Source organism: Argentina silus (assembly GCF_951799395.1).
Source record: "Argentina silus genome assembly, chromosome: 8".
NCBI lineage: Eukaryota > Metazoa > Chordata > Actinopteri > Argentiniformes > Argentinidae > Argentina > Argentina silus.
This window is the reverse complement of record NC_139662.1, coordinates 9,611,228-9,633,727: the sequence shown is the minus strand read 5'-3', so window position 1 is coordinate 9,633,727 and position 22,500 is coordinate 9,611,228. Positions and strand designations below refer to the sequence as shown.

General features: G+C 42.2%; 2 protein-coding genes across 2 annotated transcripts in view; both read left to right on the top strand.

Moving 5' to 3' along the window:
- Positions 1–1,909, top strand: part of cacna1fb (calcium channel, voltage-dependent, L type, alpha 1F subunit) — a gene marked incomplete at its 3' end in the record, with an annotated part of 38,291 nt that extends 36,382 nt beyond the window's left edge. Inside the window, exons 43-45 of the mRNA XM_083676017.1 lie at positions 92–258; positions 838–1,280; positions 1,637–1,909. Of these exons, the coding sequence (XP_083532143.1) occupies positions 92–258; positions 838–1,280; positions 1,637–1,909 (883 nt within the window). The remainder of the gene's footprint in view (positions 1–91; positions 259–837; positions 1,281–1,636) is intronic.
- Positions 1,910–5,997: 4,088 nt separating this feature from the next.
- sypa (synaptophysin a) lies at positions 5,998–11,499 on the top strand (the record flags this gene model as incomplete). The annotated part of the gene is made up of 6 exons (XM_083674651.1): positions 5,998–6,015; positions 7,711–7,776; positions 9,601–9,725; positions 9,955–10,153; positions 10,558–10,749; positions 11,200–11,499. 6 exons carry the CDS (start codon positions 5,998–6,000, stop codon positions 11,497–11,499), a joined length of 900 nt encoding a protein of 299 aa, XP_083530777.1.
- Positions 11,500–22,500: the final 11,001 nt, after the last annotated feature.

Genomic DNA, 22,500 nt, shown 5'->3' with positions numbered 1-22,500 from the left:
ATTGCAGGGGTGTGTGTGTGCATGCGTGCGTGTGTCTGTGTTGTGTGTGTGCCTCAGTATAACCATTTGACCTGTCTCTTGTTCCTCCCAGACAATCCTACCCAGACGACCCACCGCTGTACCCAGGGCAACGTGAGCAGATGTATGATGGCCACGCCCCCGGCAACGCAGCCTACGGCAACAACTATGGCAACGGGAACGGCTACAGCGAGGCACGAAGGACCGCTAGGAGGCGTTTGCTCCCTGCCACACCCACTGGTACAGTAATGTTAGCGTAGCATGGTACAGTACAGTGACATCAGTTAGCCTAACATGGTACAGGACAGTAATGTTAGTTAGCCTAGCATGGTACAGTACAGTAATGTTAGTTAGCCTAGCATGGTGCAGTACAGTAATGTTAGTTAGCCTAGCATGGTACAGTACAGTAATGTTAGTTAGCCTAGCATGGTGCAGTGCAGTAACATCAGTTAACCTGGCATCTCAATGTACAGCAGACCTGGGTCAAATACTTTCAAATACCTGTACTGTACTTGATTTAGTTAGCCTGGTACAATATAACCTCTGTAAGCTAAAGCAGGCACAACTCAAAGTACTTTCAAGTGTTTGACATAGTGTTTGACCCAGGTCTGATGTTGGCTCACCATTGGCATCAGACTGAATATCAGCTGTTCAATGTACAAAATTAAAAATGAAAATGTCATAAACACACTCTTGTATACTTTGATGCTTGTGTCTTATAAGCCCGTATGGACTGGGCACAGCCGGAAGGTGCAATGGCACTTAAATAAATCAAACTCATCATCAGTCAAACAACTGTTGTTTCCGACCTCTTCTCAGGTCGTAAGCCTTCCTTCAACATCCAGTGTCTAAGGAGGCAGGGCAGCAGTGATGATCTGCCCATACCAGGCACCTACCACCCCAAGACGTACGGCAGTTACGACTCCCGCCGCTCGTCCAGCCGCTCGTCCACCGGGTCGACGGCGTCGTGGGCCAACCCCTGCCCTCGGCGGGGGCGCCTCCTCTACGCCCCCCTCATCCTGGTGGAGGAGGAGGGGGCTGGGGACAACGGCGGCCTGGGCGGTATCTGGGGCGGGGAGAAGAAGGTTGCGGGGGGCAACGTGGCGGCCCAAACCTCCCGGCCCGGCTGGTACACGTCGGGAGCTCAGGGGGCCGCAGGTTCCCAGAACCCTTACAGGGCCTACACCACCCTGAGAGTGCCCACCCAGCTCAGCCCACACTACAGCGACAAGAGGGGCAGTGCTGATAGTCTGGTGGAGGCGGTGAGGATGGAGAATAGACACTTCACCGTTCAGTCAAATTTATTCTATTCTCTCTATTTCTATGTTACATGGGTGATAACCTACATATTAGACAGAGTCAACAAATGCTAACTATTCCGATTTTTAAATTTATTTTTCTGTGGCCAATTGAGTCTTGAAAAACATTTGTGGTAAACTGCTGGTAGACATGTGGTGAAGTCAGCAGTAAAGCCTCTTGATAGCCTCACCGTACCAGGAGTGATATTCGCCTGCTTAATGACTCAACGTATTCTAATCTTGTTCTGAAGAGAATAGAATGATAGTTTTGTAGTTTTTTTTTTTTTCAGTGCATCAGCCCCTTTCCCTCTGTGTCACAGGTCCTGATCTCAGAGGGACTGGGCCTCTATGCCAAGGATCCCAAGTTCGTGGCCTTCGCTAAGCGGGAGATCGCTGACGCCTGTCACATGACCATCGACGAGATGGAGAGCGCCGCCAGCGACCTCCTGAGCCGCGGGAGCGGAGGAGGGGGCGGGGGCACGTTCCTCAACAACACCGACCTGGGGACCCTGTACAGCGACGAAGAGCCAATCAGAACAGGCCGTGACGAGGAGGACCTGGCGGACGAGATGACCTGCGTGACATCATTCTGATATGGACCAATCGATCGCGTTGGGACACATGAGTGAGGATGGGACAGAGACAGAGACACGGGATAGAAGAGGAGCTAGCCAACCCGGTGGCCTGAATCACTCCACACTGGGCAAATACAGTACAGTCCCACAGGCTTCAGAGACAAGGGCCAGAGAGACCAGACAGGGAGAGAGAGAGAGAGAGAGAGAGAGAGAGAGAGAGAGTGCTACCGGTTGGAACATCGAGGAAGCCAGAGCAGCACTCCAAGTGTTACAGAGACTGAGATGGTAGAAGGGTGGTGGGATGAAGGGAACTTTTATTTTGAAGGTTTCGTTCATTCAAGCACCCTTTAGGACAGCGGTCAAGAGGAGTAGGCCAATAACAGAGCAGCAACGACGTGAGAAAGGAGCCAATAGGGAAACAAGCCTAATGATGAGTTTGATGTGTCTAAACTGAAGGAGAGCAGAGTCATAGTGGATCGTGTCTCTACAGAGAAGAGGAGGAGAATGAAGGGAATGCATGAGGGAGAAAAACAAAGACACACGGAGGTATGAGTCATGACCACCGTGACTCAGTCTAGCAGTGTCTGTCCGCCCATGAACACATTTGCATCAAATCGTGTTGGTCGCTTAAAAAAATAAATAATATTAAAAAAATAAATAATAATAATAATAATAATAATAATAATAATAATAATAATGGACTCCTTTTCAATATTTTTACTGCTGTACATGGACATTATTATCTGTTTGATACAGTATAGTGTATGTTTTAGCCTTGAATCAGGACAAGTGGTGATTTATTTTTATTTTTCAACTGGGTATACAGTATTTCTTGATGTAGATATACTGTATTTAAGCCAATACACCACACGTAAAACAAACCAGTCCTCTCTACCCAGGGTGGCTGTATCATTTGTATCATGTTTTGATTTTTTTTTAATGAAATCACTGAAAGGACTTGTTCGATACTGTAAAAAAAAAAAAAAGGAAAAAAAAGAAGAAAAAAAGAAGAAGAAAAAAAAGAAACAGGACAAGGTTGTGTTCTGTTGTTTTGTCTGTTGTTTGTCAGATTCTACTGCTTCTTAGTGTGATTCCATCACGTCTCTGTCCCTCTGTTTGACGACACATGAGCTCTGTTGTTTTCTTCTGTAGTTGCCCACATGGTGTCTCAGTATCACTGTGATTGCTGTTTTCAATCATACAATTCCAAGCAATGGGTTTTTCTATTTCCAGTGATGTATATTTCCTGGACACATGCAAGGCTGTAAGTAACTAAGTAGCATTCGACTGCTCTAAGCGATTCAAATTCAAGGTTCAAATTCTGATGTTAAACTTGCGTGCCATTAAGCTCTTTTAGGGTACAACAAGGGTTCATTTGAGATGTTCATGAAAGTCAAAGCCTCATAGTTCGTATGGGGACTGGTAATAATCTAATGGAACAGTGTTACATGGATACAAAACAATTGGTAATCTAAATGGTTGAATATAAGAGATTATCAAACGTTGGTACAGTAATGGTAATGACCAAGAGAGAGGCAGAGCAGCGTAATCTGCTACAGTGGATACTATCATTTATACTATACTACTAGTTAGTATAGTATTGTATAGTTTAGTAAAGTATTCATTTTCTGGGTGAATGAAGCAACATTATCAATGATTTATCGTCAGAATCCCTACAGTAATTATCATACCAGGAGCTCTAATCACATTTCTAAAACAGTATGTGAGGTTTAATTTGTAGATTAAAGGGTTTATTTATTAATGAGCTAACATGACTATGTTTGTTAACTTAAATACAAAGATCAAATATTACCAGTCTGCAGCCTTGTGTCTTCTGTTATTTCATGTGGCTTTTGTGATGCTGTGATTGCAAACACACACACACACACACACACACACACACACACACACACACACACACACACACCCTCACTCACTAGACAGAATGGTTGATTATTATGTCTTTGTTCATTGACAGTATTTCAAGGACACCATGATTAGCAGTGAAAACAGAACATTTCAAAAGACTTACAATGTTTCGCCTACAGCAAACATACTTTCTCTGAATTGAATGTGATGGATGACCTTGTTCACCATAAGGAGGCATGTAAAGGCTACAGTCATTATTCTACCCTCTGATATCAAGACTGGCCAAAGGTGTATGTAGCGGAAGTGATTTGCTATCAATGGGTAGCCCTGCCATGAGGATGTCCTCTTTGTGTAAGGGTAGACACCTGGGTTTTCTGTGAGGGAGATCTGGGTTCGAACCCCCCACCGCCTGTCACATGTAGACAGAACATCTGCATGTGGAAATGGAGAAGGCACCCTAAGCAACTCCAAGGAGCCCTGGAACAAAGGATTGGACTGAGGGAGAGAAGAGGAGGCTGTTTGTAGACCTCTCAGCCCCTGAGCTCCTAGATACCCCTCGTCAGACAGATGGCTGCTGCAGCTCTGCCCTACCTATTCTACCATACAGTGTCTTCGTTAAGTATTCAGACCCCTTCACTTTTTCCACATTTTGTTGTGTTATAGACTCAATTTAAAATGGAGTAAATGAAAAGAATTTGCCATCAATCCACACACAATACCCCAGAATGACAAAGAGAAAACACGTTTTTCGAAATTTCTGTCAATTTATTCAAATTGAAATACAGAAATACGTCATGTACATAAGTATTCAGACCCTTTGCTATGACACTCTTAAAATGAGCTAAAATGTCATCAACAAATCACTCAGTAAGTTGAATCGAGTCCATCTTCATGCAAGGATAATAGTTCTGGTAATGTAATTTTAGAATTAATATCTTTGTTTTTATAGGTCTCTGGTTTGCATAAGAGTCAATTACACACTGTGTAGATTAGGATGTCACTACCAACTCAGCAAATTTCACTTGATCTTGGTGAACTCCCGAGTCCCTGCCAGTGACAAACATACCCATAACTTGATGCAGCTCCCACTATTCTTCACACAAGAGATGGTGCGGAAATTGCATTCCATGTGCTGGATTTGCACCAAACTTAATGCTTTGTAGTAAAACCAAATAAACACATTTCCAGTCACTTTCTTTGCTGTATCACTTGAATTTATTGTTCCAAACACAATTATGGATTTAAGATAGATTATTTTCCATTAAGGGATTATTTTTGGCTACTTGGTTATAGACCAATTTTCTCGAGTGATTGAGATGATGTTGTCCCATCAACCCATGCTTTTTCCTCATCACCATTCAACTTTGTAGATTTTTGTAAGTCTCCCCAGGCCTCAGGGTCGCATTCCTGAGCAGTTTTGTTCCTCTCCATTTGCTCAGTTTGTAATGACAACCTGATCCACACAGTGTGTAATTGATTCCTATGCAAATCAGAGTATTAGTGCTCTCCTTCCTTCCTACAACTGTAATCTTCAGTTTGACAATGTATCTGGAGCGGAAGAGATGAGCGTGGTTGTGGAGTAGTGGACCTTCGTTTTGAGTATCTTCAATTCACACGCTAGTCTCGTCTATTCCAACACATACTAATTATAGTTAACATAAGGAGGCTTACTACCACATCTGTCTACCTCTGGGCTCTCCCACACTGAGTAATCTCTAAGAAAAAAGGGTTCTACCTACAGTAGAATCAAAAAGGGTTCTTCTTTTTGTCCCTGTAGGAGAACTCTTTGAAGGACCCATTTGGTGCCTATATGTTATCTATTGTAAAACACCTAACAGCTACTACATACAGTACATCATCACCATTGATGGACAATGTTAGGCACATCATAAAGTAGCCCATTAGATCTGCGGGCTCTCCTCTTTTTCCTCTTCCACTGGAGAGTTCCGAGCATCCTTTCCTCTTCGTTAAACTGGTTTCAGTCCATTTTGAATTGAATTGAGATGAAATTGATTAAATGATTTCTAGTCTCTGCGATGTCTGTGGGCCTGGCAGGTTGTAGCAATTGATGTAAGCGCCTGTATGAGTCTTTTGCGTACCACACGCCATTTACTACATGATGACGCAGTATCGCTGTTCCAGCCTCCTTCTTGTTTCCCCCACCGTGGGCTGTTCCCGTTGCGACGTCACCCTCCCACCGCGCGACAATTTCTCTTATCTCCGAGCAGGCGTCCAAGATGGATATTGTAAACCAGGTAGGGGGATGAACATATAGAACAATTCGTCTGTTTTAATATCAGTTGTAAACTATTGAATGAATATTGCGATCCTCTTATAGGGCGGCCCCTGAAACAGATCGTTATAGATTGTCTTGTAAAATGGGGAATGCCCTGTTATTAAGCCGCTGCTGCTTGTTGACTGATGAACAGCAAATCCGTGTTTATTTGTAGGATTTGTGAGCGTTTGTGAAAAGGCCGAAAAACAGTAACTTGTGTTAAATGTTGGTGAAATTATAATGATGGAATGTTCGTTTTTTTCATTCTTCAATTCGCCTATCATGTCAAATACATATTTTGTGGATTATGAATGGTCATATGCCTGTATCCCTATAATATGAATTTACCCATAGCTATGAAAAAGTGTTATCACACGAAATATGATCATTTATCATTGAGTCAATATTTGGTTCATTTTTCGAATATGTAGAAGACTATGCGTAGTCCAGGCCTACATGATAAATCATGTTCAGCAAGAATGATAGAAATGCCTTATAAAGCGGGCCTGGTGTGTGCAGCTGTAATTGTTGAGATTGCATTGCAAAATGGCAGCTCACTTTTATCCGTTACATGGCTGTTGTTTTTCCAGGATACAATAATCTGCTTGTAGACCCATATACAATGCAATTTGATACATTGCACCGGCTTGTATTTTCTCCCGATATTCGGTGTGAATGTGCGCACTGAATAAATCGTTTTAGGAAAATGAATGTCCCTCTCAAGTATTAACATGAAATGGTGTCTCTTCGTCATATCAACACCGTAGTTTTTGATTTTGCACTATGATAAGGAAAACGAGGCATTTAAAGGATATGATTGAGTGGTAAAAATCAATAGCTATTGATTATTTTTTCTCCGTATGATGCTCACGGCTTCAGAGCGCTACCCCATGGATGGGTAATGGTGTCGTGTCCAAACCGCACCTTTTACCCAGCAAGTCTCCGTTAACGCTGCGCGCCGCACAAGGCCTATCTATGCGCAAATGTGTTGATATTTGGCATACGGACCGATGTGTAGGCATTCCTTCAAAGTGGTAGTAGAACAGGCCTATATTAAATCGTCCCTTTGATGTATAGCAATTATAATCTGTAAACGTCATCTTATGAAGGTGCTTTGTCATTCGTTCACTATTAGAAGATGTTGTTCCCTTCCTGATAAATGTAGCCTATGAGCAGCAGTGATTTCTAGACTGATAACCCCAGGCAACCGAGTTCTATGTAGAATTGTAGATTATGGACATTTTTCTAAATGCTGTTGTGAGGCTTCTAGGACTATCTGTTGGTGATGAGAATGCATCTCATGTACTTTTAGGACTGACCAGTCACGGATCAGTTATTAATAATGCTACATGTTTCAGTTGGCCAGTGGTGGTCTGTGGCTGATGGATGATGGTGGATTTGTGAATCCTCATAGGAAAACAATTGTTAAATGTAGTCTATTGCAACAACACCTACAGCAACATGACATCATTTATTGTGCCATGATTTTGGTCATTGTATTTTCTTCTAGTTTAGTAGAGGCCTACTGTACAAATAAATGCCTATTGCTTGACACAATTATGCTTTAATTTTCTCTATTAGATTTCAAGGAATTAATGTGTATGATATTATATATGAAATGTTGTTACTAAATGTTCTGTCTGTTAAGAACAATTTTCTTTTTAATGTTTTACAGTTGGTCGCTGGCGGCCAGTTCAAAGTTCTCAAAGTGCCGCTGGGTTTTATTAAAGCCCTACAATGGGTAAGTCATTCCTCTAACAGAAGAATCAGAAATGCATTCAAAACACGTGCATTCTTATCCAAGGAATATTTTGGGACATCGTTAAGACATACTTAATACCCCAATCCCAATCTCTCTGTTGATACAATGCCAAACTTACTGACGCCTTGTTTACTCTCAGTTTCCTGTTTACTCTCTACTGTAAGAACTGACTGCAAGCTTTGTTCGGTGTCACTGCCCTGCCCTAACTATCAATTTGAGTATCCACCTTCTTCCACGCATCATTGGATATTATTCTTCATTGTCAGAAACATCATCATGACAAGACTCCAACAACAACGCAGTCACCAGCAGTTTCTGTCTGGAAGTTTGTCTTGCCGTGCAGCAGCAGACTTAAAAACACTAGACCATGAAGCAGAATAGATTTGCCTGCTCTCTTATGATGCAGGAATATTGAGAGCTCTCTGATATATCAAATGTCTCATATACATTGGTATATTTGAGTGGTTTTCATCAATGTGTCACTTTGCCGTATAGAATAATGTCTTTCTCTTACCATTAAAACAAGAGACAAGTGTTCCATTCCCACGAGTCTTCTTCAGAACAGTTGTAATACAAAAAACAATTTAGATCACGTGACTGATAGAGCTGGGGAAATATAGCATAATACTCAGTAACCATAACAACAACAAAAGGGGAATGGCTACATCTGGTGGTAGTTGGAAAGATTACCAAGCTGCCTGTCATTTCACACAAGGCATTATAGAAATAATAATATAATATATGCCATTTAGCTGACGCTTTTATCCAGAGCGACTTACATTGCAGTGAGTGCATACATTTCAGTATATATGGTCCCAGCAGGAAAGTTTCCAGAAGTCAAAGACTGCAAGAGGCTTTGACAGCCAAGGAAACCTCTCATTTCACACTTGTTTGGTCTCTTCTGAGAATTGGTAGCAACAGATCTTAATATCAGGGAGCAAACAAGCACTGACAATGACTATAGACTAAAGATGTGTGGCAGTTGTTGACATAAAATAGATGCTTGTTACTCAACTAAACGGGTACAGTAGATGCTTGTTACTCAACTAAACGGGTACAGTAGATGCTTGTTACTCAACTAAACGGGTACAGTAGATGCTTGTTACTCAACAGAATTATTTGATTTTTCTCAGTCCATGTTGCGAGTGCTCATCACTTCCTCTCCAGTTCACGCAGAAGAACATGACAGATGGTGCAGACCATCTCTTTGAAATGTAATAGTCAGATTTTCCATTCAATCCGATCTGGCCAGAATGCAAGGACTAATCTCTGTGAGTGGGTGAATCTCGATTTAAGCGGGTTGGGAAATTATGCTTTTATGGTGGCCAGGCCGGAAGCTTTAGGATCGTGAGTCTTACAACATTGGATAGAAATGAAGCCTTTGTTTTCATCAATATGTGTCATGTGTTTTTATAAACATAACAATATAGCTTTTTTTTAAATTAGAATCATAATCACTTACAGTGCCTACAGTATATATGCAGGTTTCAATAGAATAGAATAGAATAGAAACACATTATTGTCCACACAATGTGGAAATTTGCCTTTGGCTTCACAGTGATATAAAACATCAAAAATCAAACATTAAAACACCAATAAGATCAGGAGCACTTCATACTACAGTTCACTACTACAGGGTTTATACAATGTGAAAATGTGCTATACATATTACAACTCAATAAAATGGTCTTGTTTGACTCCACTTATGTGTATAGTGGTGTTATGAATGAAACCCTTTGTTTCATATGAATGGAACTCTCGTGAATTCAACCCACTCTTTGGCTTTTTTTCTGTCTCTCGTAGATCTTCGCAATCTTTGCGTTCTCCACATGTGGCAGCTACTCTGGGATGTTCAAGATGAGTGTGGAGTGTAGAAACAGGACAGAGAGTGACTTGAGTATAGAAGTGGAATTCGAGTATCCTTTCAGGTCAGTGAAGTACAACCATGGGTCTGTCATATTTTGTCAAAGGACGGGCTCATGGTAATGCATGACATGGAATGAAGGAATGGTATCAAACACACCTGGTTTGATACCATTCCTCATTCCATTCCACTCATTACCATGAGCCTGTCCTCCGAGGTCTACCTCCACCAGCCTCTACTGATGTAGGTACGGTACTGTATGTAACCCCCCTGCTATTCTCTCTCTATGTCAGGCTCCACCAAGTATACTTTGACGCCCCGACCTGTAAGGGAGGCGCCCCCGAGCGTCTCTTCCTGGTGGGAGACTACTCCTCCTCAGCCGAGTTCTTCGTGACCATCGGGGTCTTCGCCTTCCTCTACTCCATGGCGGCTCTGAGTGTCTACGTCTTCGCCCTCGAGAAGTACCGCGAGAACAACAAGGGACCACTCATTGTGAGGACCTCCCTTGTGAAAGAGAGAGTGTGTGTGTGCGTGTGCGTGTGAGTGAGTGTGTGTGAGTGTGCGTGTGTGAGTGTGCGTGTGTGTGTGTGTGTGCATGGGCACGCATGTGTGTTTTATATTTAGATTAGATTAGATTAGATTGAACTTTATTGTCATTGTGCAGAGTACAAGTACAGAGACAACGAAATGCAGTTAGCGTCTAACCAGAAGTGCAAAAAAAGCAGAAATCTTCTTTTTTAGAGACCTCTTTATTTGAAATATGTCAATCACTTGATTTGTTGAATATAACACACACCACACATCAACCATTGACATTGACACATTGTCTTCATTTCCACCGTTTTGAGAATACTGTCAGGTATTGTAACATGAAACATTGGTGTTTTCCCTGCCAGGATTTCGGTGTGACTTGTGTGTTCACGTTCATGTGGCTGGTGAGCTCAGCTGCGTGGGCTAAAGGCCTGTCGGACGTGAAGACGGCCACCGACCCAGAGAAGGTGGTTACCCTCATCAGCGCCTGTGACAGGGAGGACAACCACTGTCGCGAGGTCCACGATCCCGTCATGTCTGGACTCAACACCTCTGTGGTCAGTTTGCGGTTCAGACAGTTGTGCTATGTCAGCAATATAATGAAACCTCAGAAAGCAAACATTCGGACAACACAGTTGAAAGACTAGTCCTGGATTCAATAGCATTTTCAATAGAAAATCTCCATTGAAGATGCCTTTTTAGTCTAGGATTAGGTTTAATCTGTGTTTGGGAAACCAGTCCATAGTGATAACAAAAGAGAAAGTACAGAAAGTGCAAAACGTGTACTTTCATTTGTGCAGTAAGAGTCAGCGACCTCTTGGTCAAAGGAATGTGTCGCTGTGTAGGTGTTGTAGTGAATTGCCACACTAGCCTTCATATGTGATATGATATGAATGAAGATATGAAACGAAGGCAATGATAGTGATGTTCCCATGAACTTGTCGTACCTATGATGACTCTCACCCTGGCCTAACCCCCCCCACCCCCCACCCCCCCTTCCTCCTCAGGCATTTGGTTTCCTCAACCTGATCCTGTGGGCTGGAAATCTGTGGTTCGTCTTCAAGGAGACAGGCATCATCGCCCCCTTCATGCGCCCTCCTCCCGCCCAAGAGAAGCAGCCCGCCCCCGACTCCTACGGACAGCAGGGAGGGTACGAGCAGGACCCCTACGCTGGCTCTCAGGGGGGGTACCAACCCGACTACAGCCAACAACAGGGGGGAGGCTACAATCAGCAGGATGCAGAATACGGACAGGGAGGAGGATATGCCCAGCAGGGGGCGCCCACCTCCTTCGCCAACCAGATGTGAGCTGGGAGAGAGAGAGATAGAGAGAGAGAGGAGGCAGCTGGTGGTTGGTAAGTGAAAGGATATTAAGAAAAGATGTGATGATGATGATGAGTCGTTTTCCGTTCGACATTTTGTCATGTGCATATGTAAAATACTTTTTCAAACAGGCTTACCTGAGTTGTGTTTGATTTAGTTAAACTGATATAATGGAACCAATTCAGAATAGTAACCAAAAGCCAAATACAAATACTTTTAGGTTTTTGACATACATTTGACCCCAATTTGATAATAATTGGTATACAGCTCACAAGTAAATGTAAATGTAAAAATACAACTTGTATCTGTAATAACTTGCTATGATGGATCATCAGTTTAAGTTTTGTTTTGTTGTTGTTTTTCCACAGAAAGAGGCGGAGATCTACCCACAATGCCGTACTCCTTCCTGTTTGTCTGTTTGTGCATCTGTGTGCTGATCTAAAAAGGGAGGGGGGGTAGGGAAGGGGTGGGGACTTACAGAAACACAAAGATGGAACGGGATGGGGAACGGCTATTAGATGTTAGTTATTGTGGTGTGTAACTGAAAAAAGAGAGTTAAGAGTAAATGAAGAAAAACTTGAATACAGTACCAAAATATTAAAAAGATATTAAATGAAATTATCCTAGCAAAAATCTAAAAATGGATCATGTTGATAATAGTAAATAATATAAAAAAACTTGAGAGAATGTATTTGTTTGTGCTGTATAGATATCACTATGAACAAATATATAGACAAATATTTCGTATTGTTATGTATGAAAAACTATTCTACCGTTCAGTTCTGAGCTTAGTGATATTGTAACAATAATTCTGCCAAACACAAATTGCTCTTCAACAGTTTGCACAATTATGTTTAGGTACAGATTTGATTTGCTCATCTTGCTTGTTTGTTATGTTATTTGTTCTCTTTATTTTGACGATGGTGGGATTGAGTATACAGAAGAAAGATGGGGTTAAAGAGATCCTATATATAAGAATCCACATAAGGTGTTACGTGACGCTGGGCATGGAAATACATCAAATAGACAGTAAAAACAGATGTAAAGAATCCTTGATATTTTTCTTCTCTTCTCTTAAGCGAAAAACTTTATTTTACTTTAACTATTACTAATAGAAAGTAACAGGCATTATAGTAAAGTATAACTACAGGCAACAATAAACAAGCATGGTAACATTTGAATAATCCCTTGTACTACTATGCCCTTTCACAATTATATTGTAGTGTGCAATTGGTGTTTTATGCAAGTGGGTTATGATGATAGTAATATTTTGGCTAGGAGTTTTGTTTGTGTAGGGTGGGACCTAGACAGAGATAATCAACCTGTGTGATGAGATTGTGTTTTTGTAGATACGTACATGTAAATGTGTCTGTTTCACTACTCTCTCTCTCTTTCACTGTCTCTCTATTTCTCTTTCTCTCTTCCTCCTGCTCTCTTACTCTCTCTCCCTCCCTCCTCTCTTGTTCTTTCTCTGACATACCTTGAGCATCCCTTTATGTACGAGGTGAAAGTGAAATGTTTTTGGCAGAGTTTGAACATTTGATAAGGCTTCATCGGCGTGAACGTGCATAGGATTCAGAATTAGTTTGACACTGCATGGGAGATATTTAGTTGACTGACACAGTTCATCATATGGCAACATCTTATTTGGAAAGTCCTCTATAGATGGCTTATATTAACCAATATTATTAACCAATCATATTTGGAGCCTCTGTAGACCATCTATAGGGGACTATCCAAATAAAATGGGGCCAAACGTACCATCATACGGACCCATGGACACATAAAACAACTTAAATATGCATTTTAACTACACAAAATACATCTTCAGTAGATTTTGAAATCTTTTTGCTGCTATAACACTTATATCATAGAAAACGCTGATAGAACTGAGCGAGATTACCTTTTGGTAATAGAGGCTATTTTATATGATCATTGTCAAAACATGTTTTATTCTATCTAGCATATAGTGTGTGTCCAGAAAAAGCACACTGAGTTACATGTCACTCTGCTCGAAATGGCATTTCTCTAGCATCGTGCGCCTCGATCCACTTCTCTAAAGGAGACAGTCATCATATCCCAGTATCTAGTATTTACCCTTACTACTTCCATAGAGGCTGTTGTGATGAACCTCTACATATCAATGCATGTTTTGAAGTCCACACATAAAGCTTGCTAAGACATGACCATCATGTTAGAAGAATGACAACTCTTAAAGATACAAACCGAAGCTTTGGGGAGGCATCCGGCTCCCTCGCCCTCATCTCTCCATCTCTCTCTGTCTCTTTCACACTCTCTGCTCTGTCCCACTTTCCTCCCTCTTTTATAAATATGCTGTTCAAATACTGTGTTGTTAGTGATGTTTGATATGTCTTGTGATACTCTCAATGCCTTTGGGTTGTGCTGTATTTCTTGTATATGATATATATTTAGCATTGATGATGATGTTGATGACAATGGTTATGACTATGGACAAAAAACAGGTTCACCAAAATGATCAAGAAATCTGTTGTATTCTTATTCTATGGAATCCTTGTGGGAACATTTCAATAAAGAAGTTATCATGGGGATGCTTGCCTTTTTTTGCATCTCCTCCCTGCTCTCTGTGTTATTGCTGATGGGTAACACACACACACACACACACACACACACACACACACACACACACACACACACACAGATTGTCATTAGTGTGTTAAACACCATGGGAGGCCGTCGTTGCTCTCGACAACCGTTTCCACAGAAACTGCTTGGACCTGGTAATGATCGCAGTATCTGTGAAAAGTGTGTGTGTGTGGGTGTGTATGTGTGTGTGTGGGTGGGTGGGTGGGTATGTTATTGTCCAATACATAATTAATTACAACGGAAATTATGATTTTAAGGATTTAATACTTCTGTTGCTACATTAAAAAGCCAATGCTAAGTTTTCAGTTTCCAGTCTGTCTCCACCTACTGCACTTTCAAGACTGGAGAGCGGGAAAACAAATGTCAAATATGAAAAGGAGCCATTTTGGTGCTAGAAACAGTAAGTTACATTTACTTCTTCAAACTCTCCGATTTCAGGTTTCCAGGTTTCTCTATTCAGAGTATCTCCATTCAACTGTAATGCAATCTCACATAATACTCATCCAGGACTGCCTCCGTTGTCATCCCGATGTCGAGACAGCATCGTTCCACATCCAGTACGGCCTCAGTTCTCATCCCCCAGTCAAGACGGCCAGCCGCAGTCTTGAGATGTCGGTCCCTAGTTGTCAGGTAGAACTCCCTCTACCCCAGTCCTCATTCCCAAAACCTCAGATTGAACGCTTTGTACAAAGTACATATACTGAGTTACGAGTACTGTGAAAAGCTAGCAAAATGTTTATCTCGCTAGCGTTTCGATCATCAGTATCATCGTCCTCACATGCCGGATTGTTACGCACTGTCAAGCCTTCATCGTGGCACCCATATTTGAGATGGTGTTAGCTTTCATATTCATGTGCATCTTCATGACAGGCTTGGACGAGAAGATCACAGAAATCAATTGGCAATGGTCTGTAAGTGATCCACATCAACATGCCTCTCTTCATCTCGTTATGACCAACCAAAAATCACCTTTCAGACAATCCAACACTGTTTCTCTATGTTTCTGTGTTATCATGAATTCTAATACATTGTCAGGCAAGTTATTACATTATCTGGTTTTATTATATTATACATGCAAAGGTATAATTTGCAAATTATATTAGACAAAACACCTGAACTACTTCTTGATCCCACTGGCCAAAGTCACCTCTTGTGGCTTCTCTATATCTGACATTACATTATATACAGTACATACTGTACAGTACAACTGTATTAGGCAAAGCACATTTGTCTAATTGCTACTTCTTGTTTCCACTTCCCATTCAATAACCAAAGTCGCCTCTTCTGGCTTCTGTATATCTGACCTTACATTATATACAGAACATGTCAGACAGATCCTGGGTTCAGATAGTATTTGAAATAATTTCAAATACTATTTGTATTTGCTAAAAAAAAAAATGCCTTAATGTAAAGCGTTACCGTATTTTGTTTCTAATACAAGTTCTAAATATGTTCTCTGAGCGAAGCTCACCTTAACATTACCACAAATGATATAGGGGATCTCCCTCATTGTGCCTTGGTTTTGTCTGTCATGATTGGACAGATTTCAACGATTAACGAGGTTGTCAGTGAAATTGTATTTGAGTAAGTTCAAATATTTGACTCAAGTAAAGTACAGATAACCAAAAAAACAACTTAAGTACAGTAACAAAGTATTAGTTACTTTACACCACTGTTGCTCACTGACTAGCTCCCGCTCATGAATACAATCAATATTCATTAGCCAATCCTTCTGTATTGGCGGACAATGATTCCCATTAAAAATGAGCCCACATGTGTATCTTGTCATATATTAAAGGTCTTTGATAGTGCCAAAAGTACAAACCCTGTCCATCTGGCACCCCAGGCGAACGCTATGTCAGATGTACAAAATATGTCAGATGTACTGTCCATGTAAATGTTCCCAAATAATGTCTAATGTCACAGTATGAATTGCTGTGTATGATGACTCAGTACCCCACAGGCTCTTTAGAGTAGAATGTTCTGGATTGACAGCTGTGACATTCAGAGATTGTACTGGTTGTCAGAACTGTCACTTCATGTTCATCGTCCACTGTCAATCATGGATCACCATACACCCAACACAGGAATGTTTGGCCTTCTAACGACTCAACTATTAATCCCTAAAATGAAATGATTTTGTCCATCAGAAATGTTGCCTGGTTTATTATATTTCTGTCAATTACAGTTTTTCTCGATCGCTTAAACTATTTGTTTGGGTTCACATGCCCACCACAATAACACATGTAAGCACAACAGTAACATTTTTAGCAAAAACTTCACAACTCTCTATATAAGACACGCAAATCTATTGAGTAAGTGTTGACAAACGATACTGAATTATTTCCTTACAGCATATAGTTATTTCTTCCATTATAATGAATCTCTACTCCATACATGTAGAGTAAACTCTCATTGCTCAACAGTTCAACTGACAATCAGTAATGCAACTCTTTATGATTGTCAGTTGAACCAAGTATCTGCTTCTTTCTGAATATACATTTTAAAGTGTATTTAAAGTAAGAATTCATATTTTCTGTAACAGAAGCAGAGCTACAAACAAAAATATAAAGTATGTTTTTCTGCTAAGTGAAATTTACTGTAATTGTTTCACCTTTGTTTTCGATGGAAAGTTGGCCAACCTGCAGATGGATGGTTATAGTAGTGTGTCATTATAAAATGAATGGTGGAATGAATCTTTCATTAGATGACAAATGATACTGTTTTGATGCACTGATTTGCTTTCGGGACATGTCTTCAAGTGTTTTACATGTATATAAGATTTGAGAGTTGTCGTGCATTTTGCAAAAGAAATGTGGGGTTTTGGCAAACATGTTAACTGTTTGGTGGAACGTGTTCACTGTTTTGAGAAGTTGAATAGCTGTTTCAAGATATGTGCTCAAACAATTGTATTGCCGGAGAGTGGTAGAATCTTAAATGTGTTCATTCTGTGATAAAGAGATAAGAAATAAAATCAATGTGTCACTCTACTAATTAGATCCTTTCTACATTAGTGTTCTCATTTCTTTCTTCCCCCTTCCCACACCTCCCTTCTCTCTGGATGGAGAGCTCCTCCTTCCCTCGCTCCCCCCTCCCTCCCTGTGCCTCCGTCTCTCCATCTCCCAACCTCCTCTCAGTGGCAGTGTTTCTCTCCGTACTTGGGCAGCCTCATTCTCACCTCCAGGATGTCGGGCCCACTGACCGGCTCCTTCTTTCTCCTCCTCTCCCTCGCCCTGCTCCCCTCTCAGCCCCTGGAAGCCAAGGTAAGACAGGAAGAGAAAAGGAGAGAAAGAGAGACAGAGACAGACACATAGACACAGAGAGAGAGAGAGAGACAGAGACAGACACATAGAGACACACACAGAGAGAGAGAGAGACAGAGACTGACACATAGAGACACACACAGAGAGAGAGAGAGAGAGAGACAGAGACACACACACAGAGAGAGAGAGAGAGACAGACACATAGAGACGGAGAGAGAGAGTGTGAGACAGAGTGATACACACTGAAAACACTTTACACCTTCACCTGATTTTGCTGGAATACTCTGGAACCTTGTCATAGGTGCAGTGACCAGGGAAGAACAAAAAAACCACATTATCCATGAAAATGTACCTTTTGCTATTCAGTACGCTAATCAGCTATTGATCTGTGGATGTCACCTTGGTGCATGTTTGTTGTCCCAGTGAATAGATAAGACAGATAGGTATAGAATGTGGAATAGAATTTAATTTTTTCCAGATTTTATGGAAATCGACAGTAGAGATTCAATACAGTACCCGTGACCACTTGTATTGACCAGACAGACAAAATGTAAATAAGCTCCATTCATTTGCTGTCTGCAGAGCTAATATGACATGATCATTCTGGGGGTAATGGAACGCTGTGGCATCAGGGCAGGAGTTAAGTTTCAGCAGCTGGGTTGTTATTAGAGAGAGAGAGAGAGAGAGAGGGAGGGAGGGAGGGAGGGAGGGATGGGCTGGACTCATCATTGCTAGGCAACAGGGAGAAAGGCAGTTTACCTCAAGCACATGTCAATCAGACCATAGGAGGAGAATATAGACTCTTCTAGAATGTAATATCAATGTAGTATCATACACCTGTTTTATTTGTGGTTATTTCTGGTAAATAATCCATTTCCCCATGTGGATTAATAAAGTATTATTCTACTTTCCTCGTTAGATAAGCAATCAGAATAAGAGTAGGGGGCTCAAACGATATTAGGGTTGTAGAAGTGAATGATTTGCGTTTGACTTGGTGTACAGCAGAATGGTTTGCGTTTGACTTGGTGTACAGCAGTATAGTGCAGTACAGCGCATGACGTGTTTCATAATAAAACATTTCACACCCAGACACGCATAGAATCATATAGAAATCAGGGATGATGTCATATGAACGGCAAATAAGCTGCAAATACAGTACACTCACGTATCTGATTTATCAAAAGGCTTTATCTCTGTCATGTTGACAGAGCCAGTCTGTTTGCTGGTTGAGCTAATGCACCGTAGAAAGCGGAGGAGCGAGGGTTTGTTTGACGGTAGCGATGCGTCATTGCTGTAAAGCGCACCGGGAAGGGAAGGCAGTCTGTCCGTATGAGTGTCATTGACGCTCCCGACAGGGGAGAATATGCTCATCTATAAGACTCTCCGGGGAGAACCTGTGGAGACTGGAGATGATTGGTCTTCTCTTGCTCTGCTCTCCACCTCCTCCCTATCCTGTTATTGTCCGTTGTCATGGGTGCTGTGTGATAAACCTCAATAGAAACAACGTTGCTTGATCTGTTTTTTTTTGTTTGTCATTGTTTTTTTGTTTGACTTTTCTTTTTTTATGTTTTAATTTACCATGAGGGCCTAATTTGCGGATATTTGGAGTCTCATTCAGTATATGACAGAGATTGATGTTACAAGAGGCTGCTGTTGACATTTGTACCCTATTCACTCTACTGAGCCCAACCGAGCTGAGCTGAGCTGTGCTGGGCTGGGCTGGCCTAGTTACACATCCACCATAGTTGCTGTAATAGTGCTGTAAAGGACAGTGTGAAAGGAACAATATCTGAGCCAGCAGAGTACGGGTCAGGCCTGCGTGTACAGTACTGTGGTTAGGTTCAGATGAGGGCTTGTTTACAGAATGCTTGTGTCTATTGGCAACCACGAATTAAATCATCGGTACACTAATTGGCAGGCCAGTAATTGTACCTCTCATTTAAGCAGCAACAATATTGCATGCAAGGCTTCATTCAATTACCGATGCTATTCTGGTCCATACAAATGTGAACATTTGTGCTCTAACACCGTAATAGTGTTGTGTACAGTGTATGCCTAGCTGACAGGATGGGGGCATGTTTAATTATTATGTAAGCCTTACACTGTAAATACAATGTTGATGAGCCCCTGTCACAGATACTCTATGTCAAGGTGTTAAGTCTAGCTATCTGCATCTGTCCAACCATCTATCTATCATCCGTCTATCGTTTGACACACACACAAAGACAAACACACACACACACACCACACGCGCACACACATGCACGCACAGACACACGCACGCACACACACACACACACACACACACCACACGCGCACACACATGCACGCACAGACACACACACACACACACACACACACACACACACACACACACACGACACAGATGGGATTCGATCCTATCATCTGTGGCTGGCTGTGTTTTATGAACGTGGAGGAGGAGGTAGAATACACCGTTCCATGGAAATCAATAGATGAAGCAGCACAATCTAATTAGCACAGAACATACTGCTGCTGCTGCTGCTAGGGAGACAGGCGCTGCGCTGTCATGGCAACTGCTTAGATAGCACAGACAATATCCTCACAATACAATACCCACACGCACACATGCACACGCGCACGCACGTACACACACACACACACACACACACACACACACACATGCACACATACAAATACACACACACACACACACCCCACAATCACACATCTACTCAAGAACTGCACTGAAAGGGCTCTTGCCAGTATGACATTCTGCAGGATGCCCCGGCCATCTGAATAGATGTACCTTTGCAGTACGAAGGGTCACCTCTCTCTCTCTCTCTCTCTCTCTCTCTCTCTCTCTCTCTCTATTTGAGTAGATGTACCTTTGCAGTACGAATGGCCACCACTCTCTCTCTCTCTCTCTCTCTCTCTATTTGAGTAGATGTACCTTTGCAGTACGAATGGCCACCTCTCTCTCTCTCTCTCTCTCTCTCTCTCTCTCTCTTTCTTTCTGCCCACACTCTTATCTCCAACATGTACGTATTGGAGCGGCACAGACATCATAATGCGCCACTGTAGTGACTCACATCAGCTCTGACTCATGCTTACCCTCAGAGGAATCCCACCTCTTCACCCAACCAAACCACGTCACTGTGTCAGGTTATATATTATTCACCACCTAGACAATCAAGCTCTACTCGACTCCCTTTGAAGTACTGCAAGGTCTGTGTGAATCCTACAGTACACCCAGATCCAGACGTAGGGCAGGGATATGTGATCCTATCAGAGAGCAGAGTGAATCAATTTAATGTATGTCTCACATTTCACCATGCAGGACTTTCCAGTTGATGTGGTTAACTCAAATCTCATTCACAACAGCGGAGGCTGGTGGAGGTAGACATCGGAGGACGGGGCTCATTGTAATGCGTGGAACATGTCCTCCGATTTCTACCTCCACCAGCCTCCCCTGATTCACAACCAATATGTACTGTCTGCAGCACACACCTGACCAGCTTTCCTGGCCTCGCTTTGCCGTACTCTTCTTAAAGACCGAAACACTTCTAAAAATTCCATCGATTTCTACCTCATAGAGGAACAATCTGGGAGGGGACACGGCAGTTAGGGAGTGATAGACTACGTAATGTCCTATCAATCACAAAAGACCTGTTTTGGCTAGAGTGAAGATACTGAAGTCAGCAGATCTGGGGATCATTAATACAGTCGCTGCAGGCAGGGCTGGGAGTCCTAGGGAAGAGTGTTCTGTATGAGAATGACAAATAGAAGGACTGGAAGACGCTTACCAAGCAAGTACAGGTGGTGTTTTGAGATAACTGTAAATGGGCTTTAAAACTCAACGCTAATTCAGGCTCTCTTCAGGCCCTCTTCAGGCTCTCTCCCTCTCCACTGGCACCTATTGTCATTCCCTTTTCAATGTGGACACTGGATGTCAGACTTACACGCCTGTCTCTTACACAACAGCTGTCCTCTTTCTGTCTCAGGTCTCACACACTGCATCTGTTCCAACTGCTCGGTCGACACCAGGATACTTTTCAGGATTAGGGCATAAATGTACATGTAGGGTTAGGGTTAGGGTTACTGTATTTATCTCTGTGTTGTAAACATAGACTCCCAACAGTGGAGGCCGGTGGAGGTAGCAATCAGAGGACAGGCTCATTGTAATGCATGGATTATTATTATTGTTAGCTCAGCTCACTGTAATGGCTCTCCGTTGTATGACGGTGAGTTATATACACAGACAGATTGGGTCCCTGTAGGGCATTCACTATATTGAGAGCGGTGCAAATACTATGTGGGCGGGTGTGTATGTGCATTAATATTGAGTGTGTGTGTGTGTGTGTGTGTGTGTGTGCGTGTGCGTGTGTGTGTGTGTGTGTGTTCGTGTGCACACAAGCGACTAACGGTACACAATTTGTCTCCAGCACTGACCCACACACCTCTGACTCACTAATGAGAGGATGTGAGTGGGAGGGGTGAGGACAGGCGACAGGATGGAGGAGTGCAGGGAGGGAGGGAGGGAGGGAGGGAGGGAGGGAGGGAGGGATGGAAAACTACTATTCTCATACAGGCTGTGATTAAACTGCCTAAGCTCTGCAAACCAAAGCCACTGATAATAACCCAAATCTCTCAAGAGTAACAACTCACATCGGCAGTATTACAGCTTCGCTCTATTCTGATGGAGAATCATCCAAAGACCTTCTTCCGTCAGAGTTACCGTTTCATCAAAATGGTCTACTCTCAGACGGGTCCAAAAATGCACATCAAGTACTACACCAGGGGAGGCTGTAAGGCAAACGTATTTGATACTACTCCTCCTTCCATTCCATGCCTAAAAATGAGCCCGTCCTCCGATTTCTACCTTCACCAGCCTCCCCTGTGCTGTACTACACAGAATGCTCGAGGCGACTTCAACAAGCTCTCCATTTCACGCCTTAGCTGTCAGTCCGTACACAGGACAAAGTGGGTGCTTGATCATAACAGAACTCTTGAGTGTTTTCAAGATTATAAATGATCATATACATTTATATATATTTATATATATATATGGATTTATGAATGTGAAACGCATCAGTCGTAGCCGGGTGCAGAATCACTT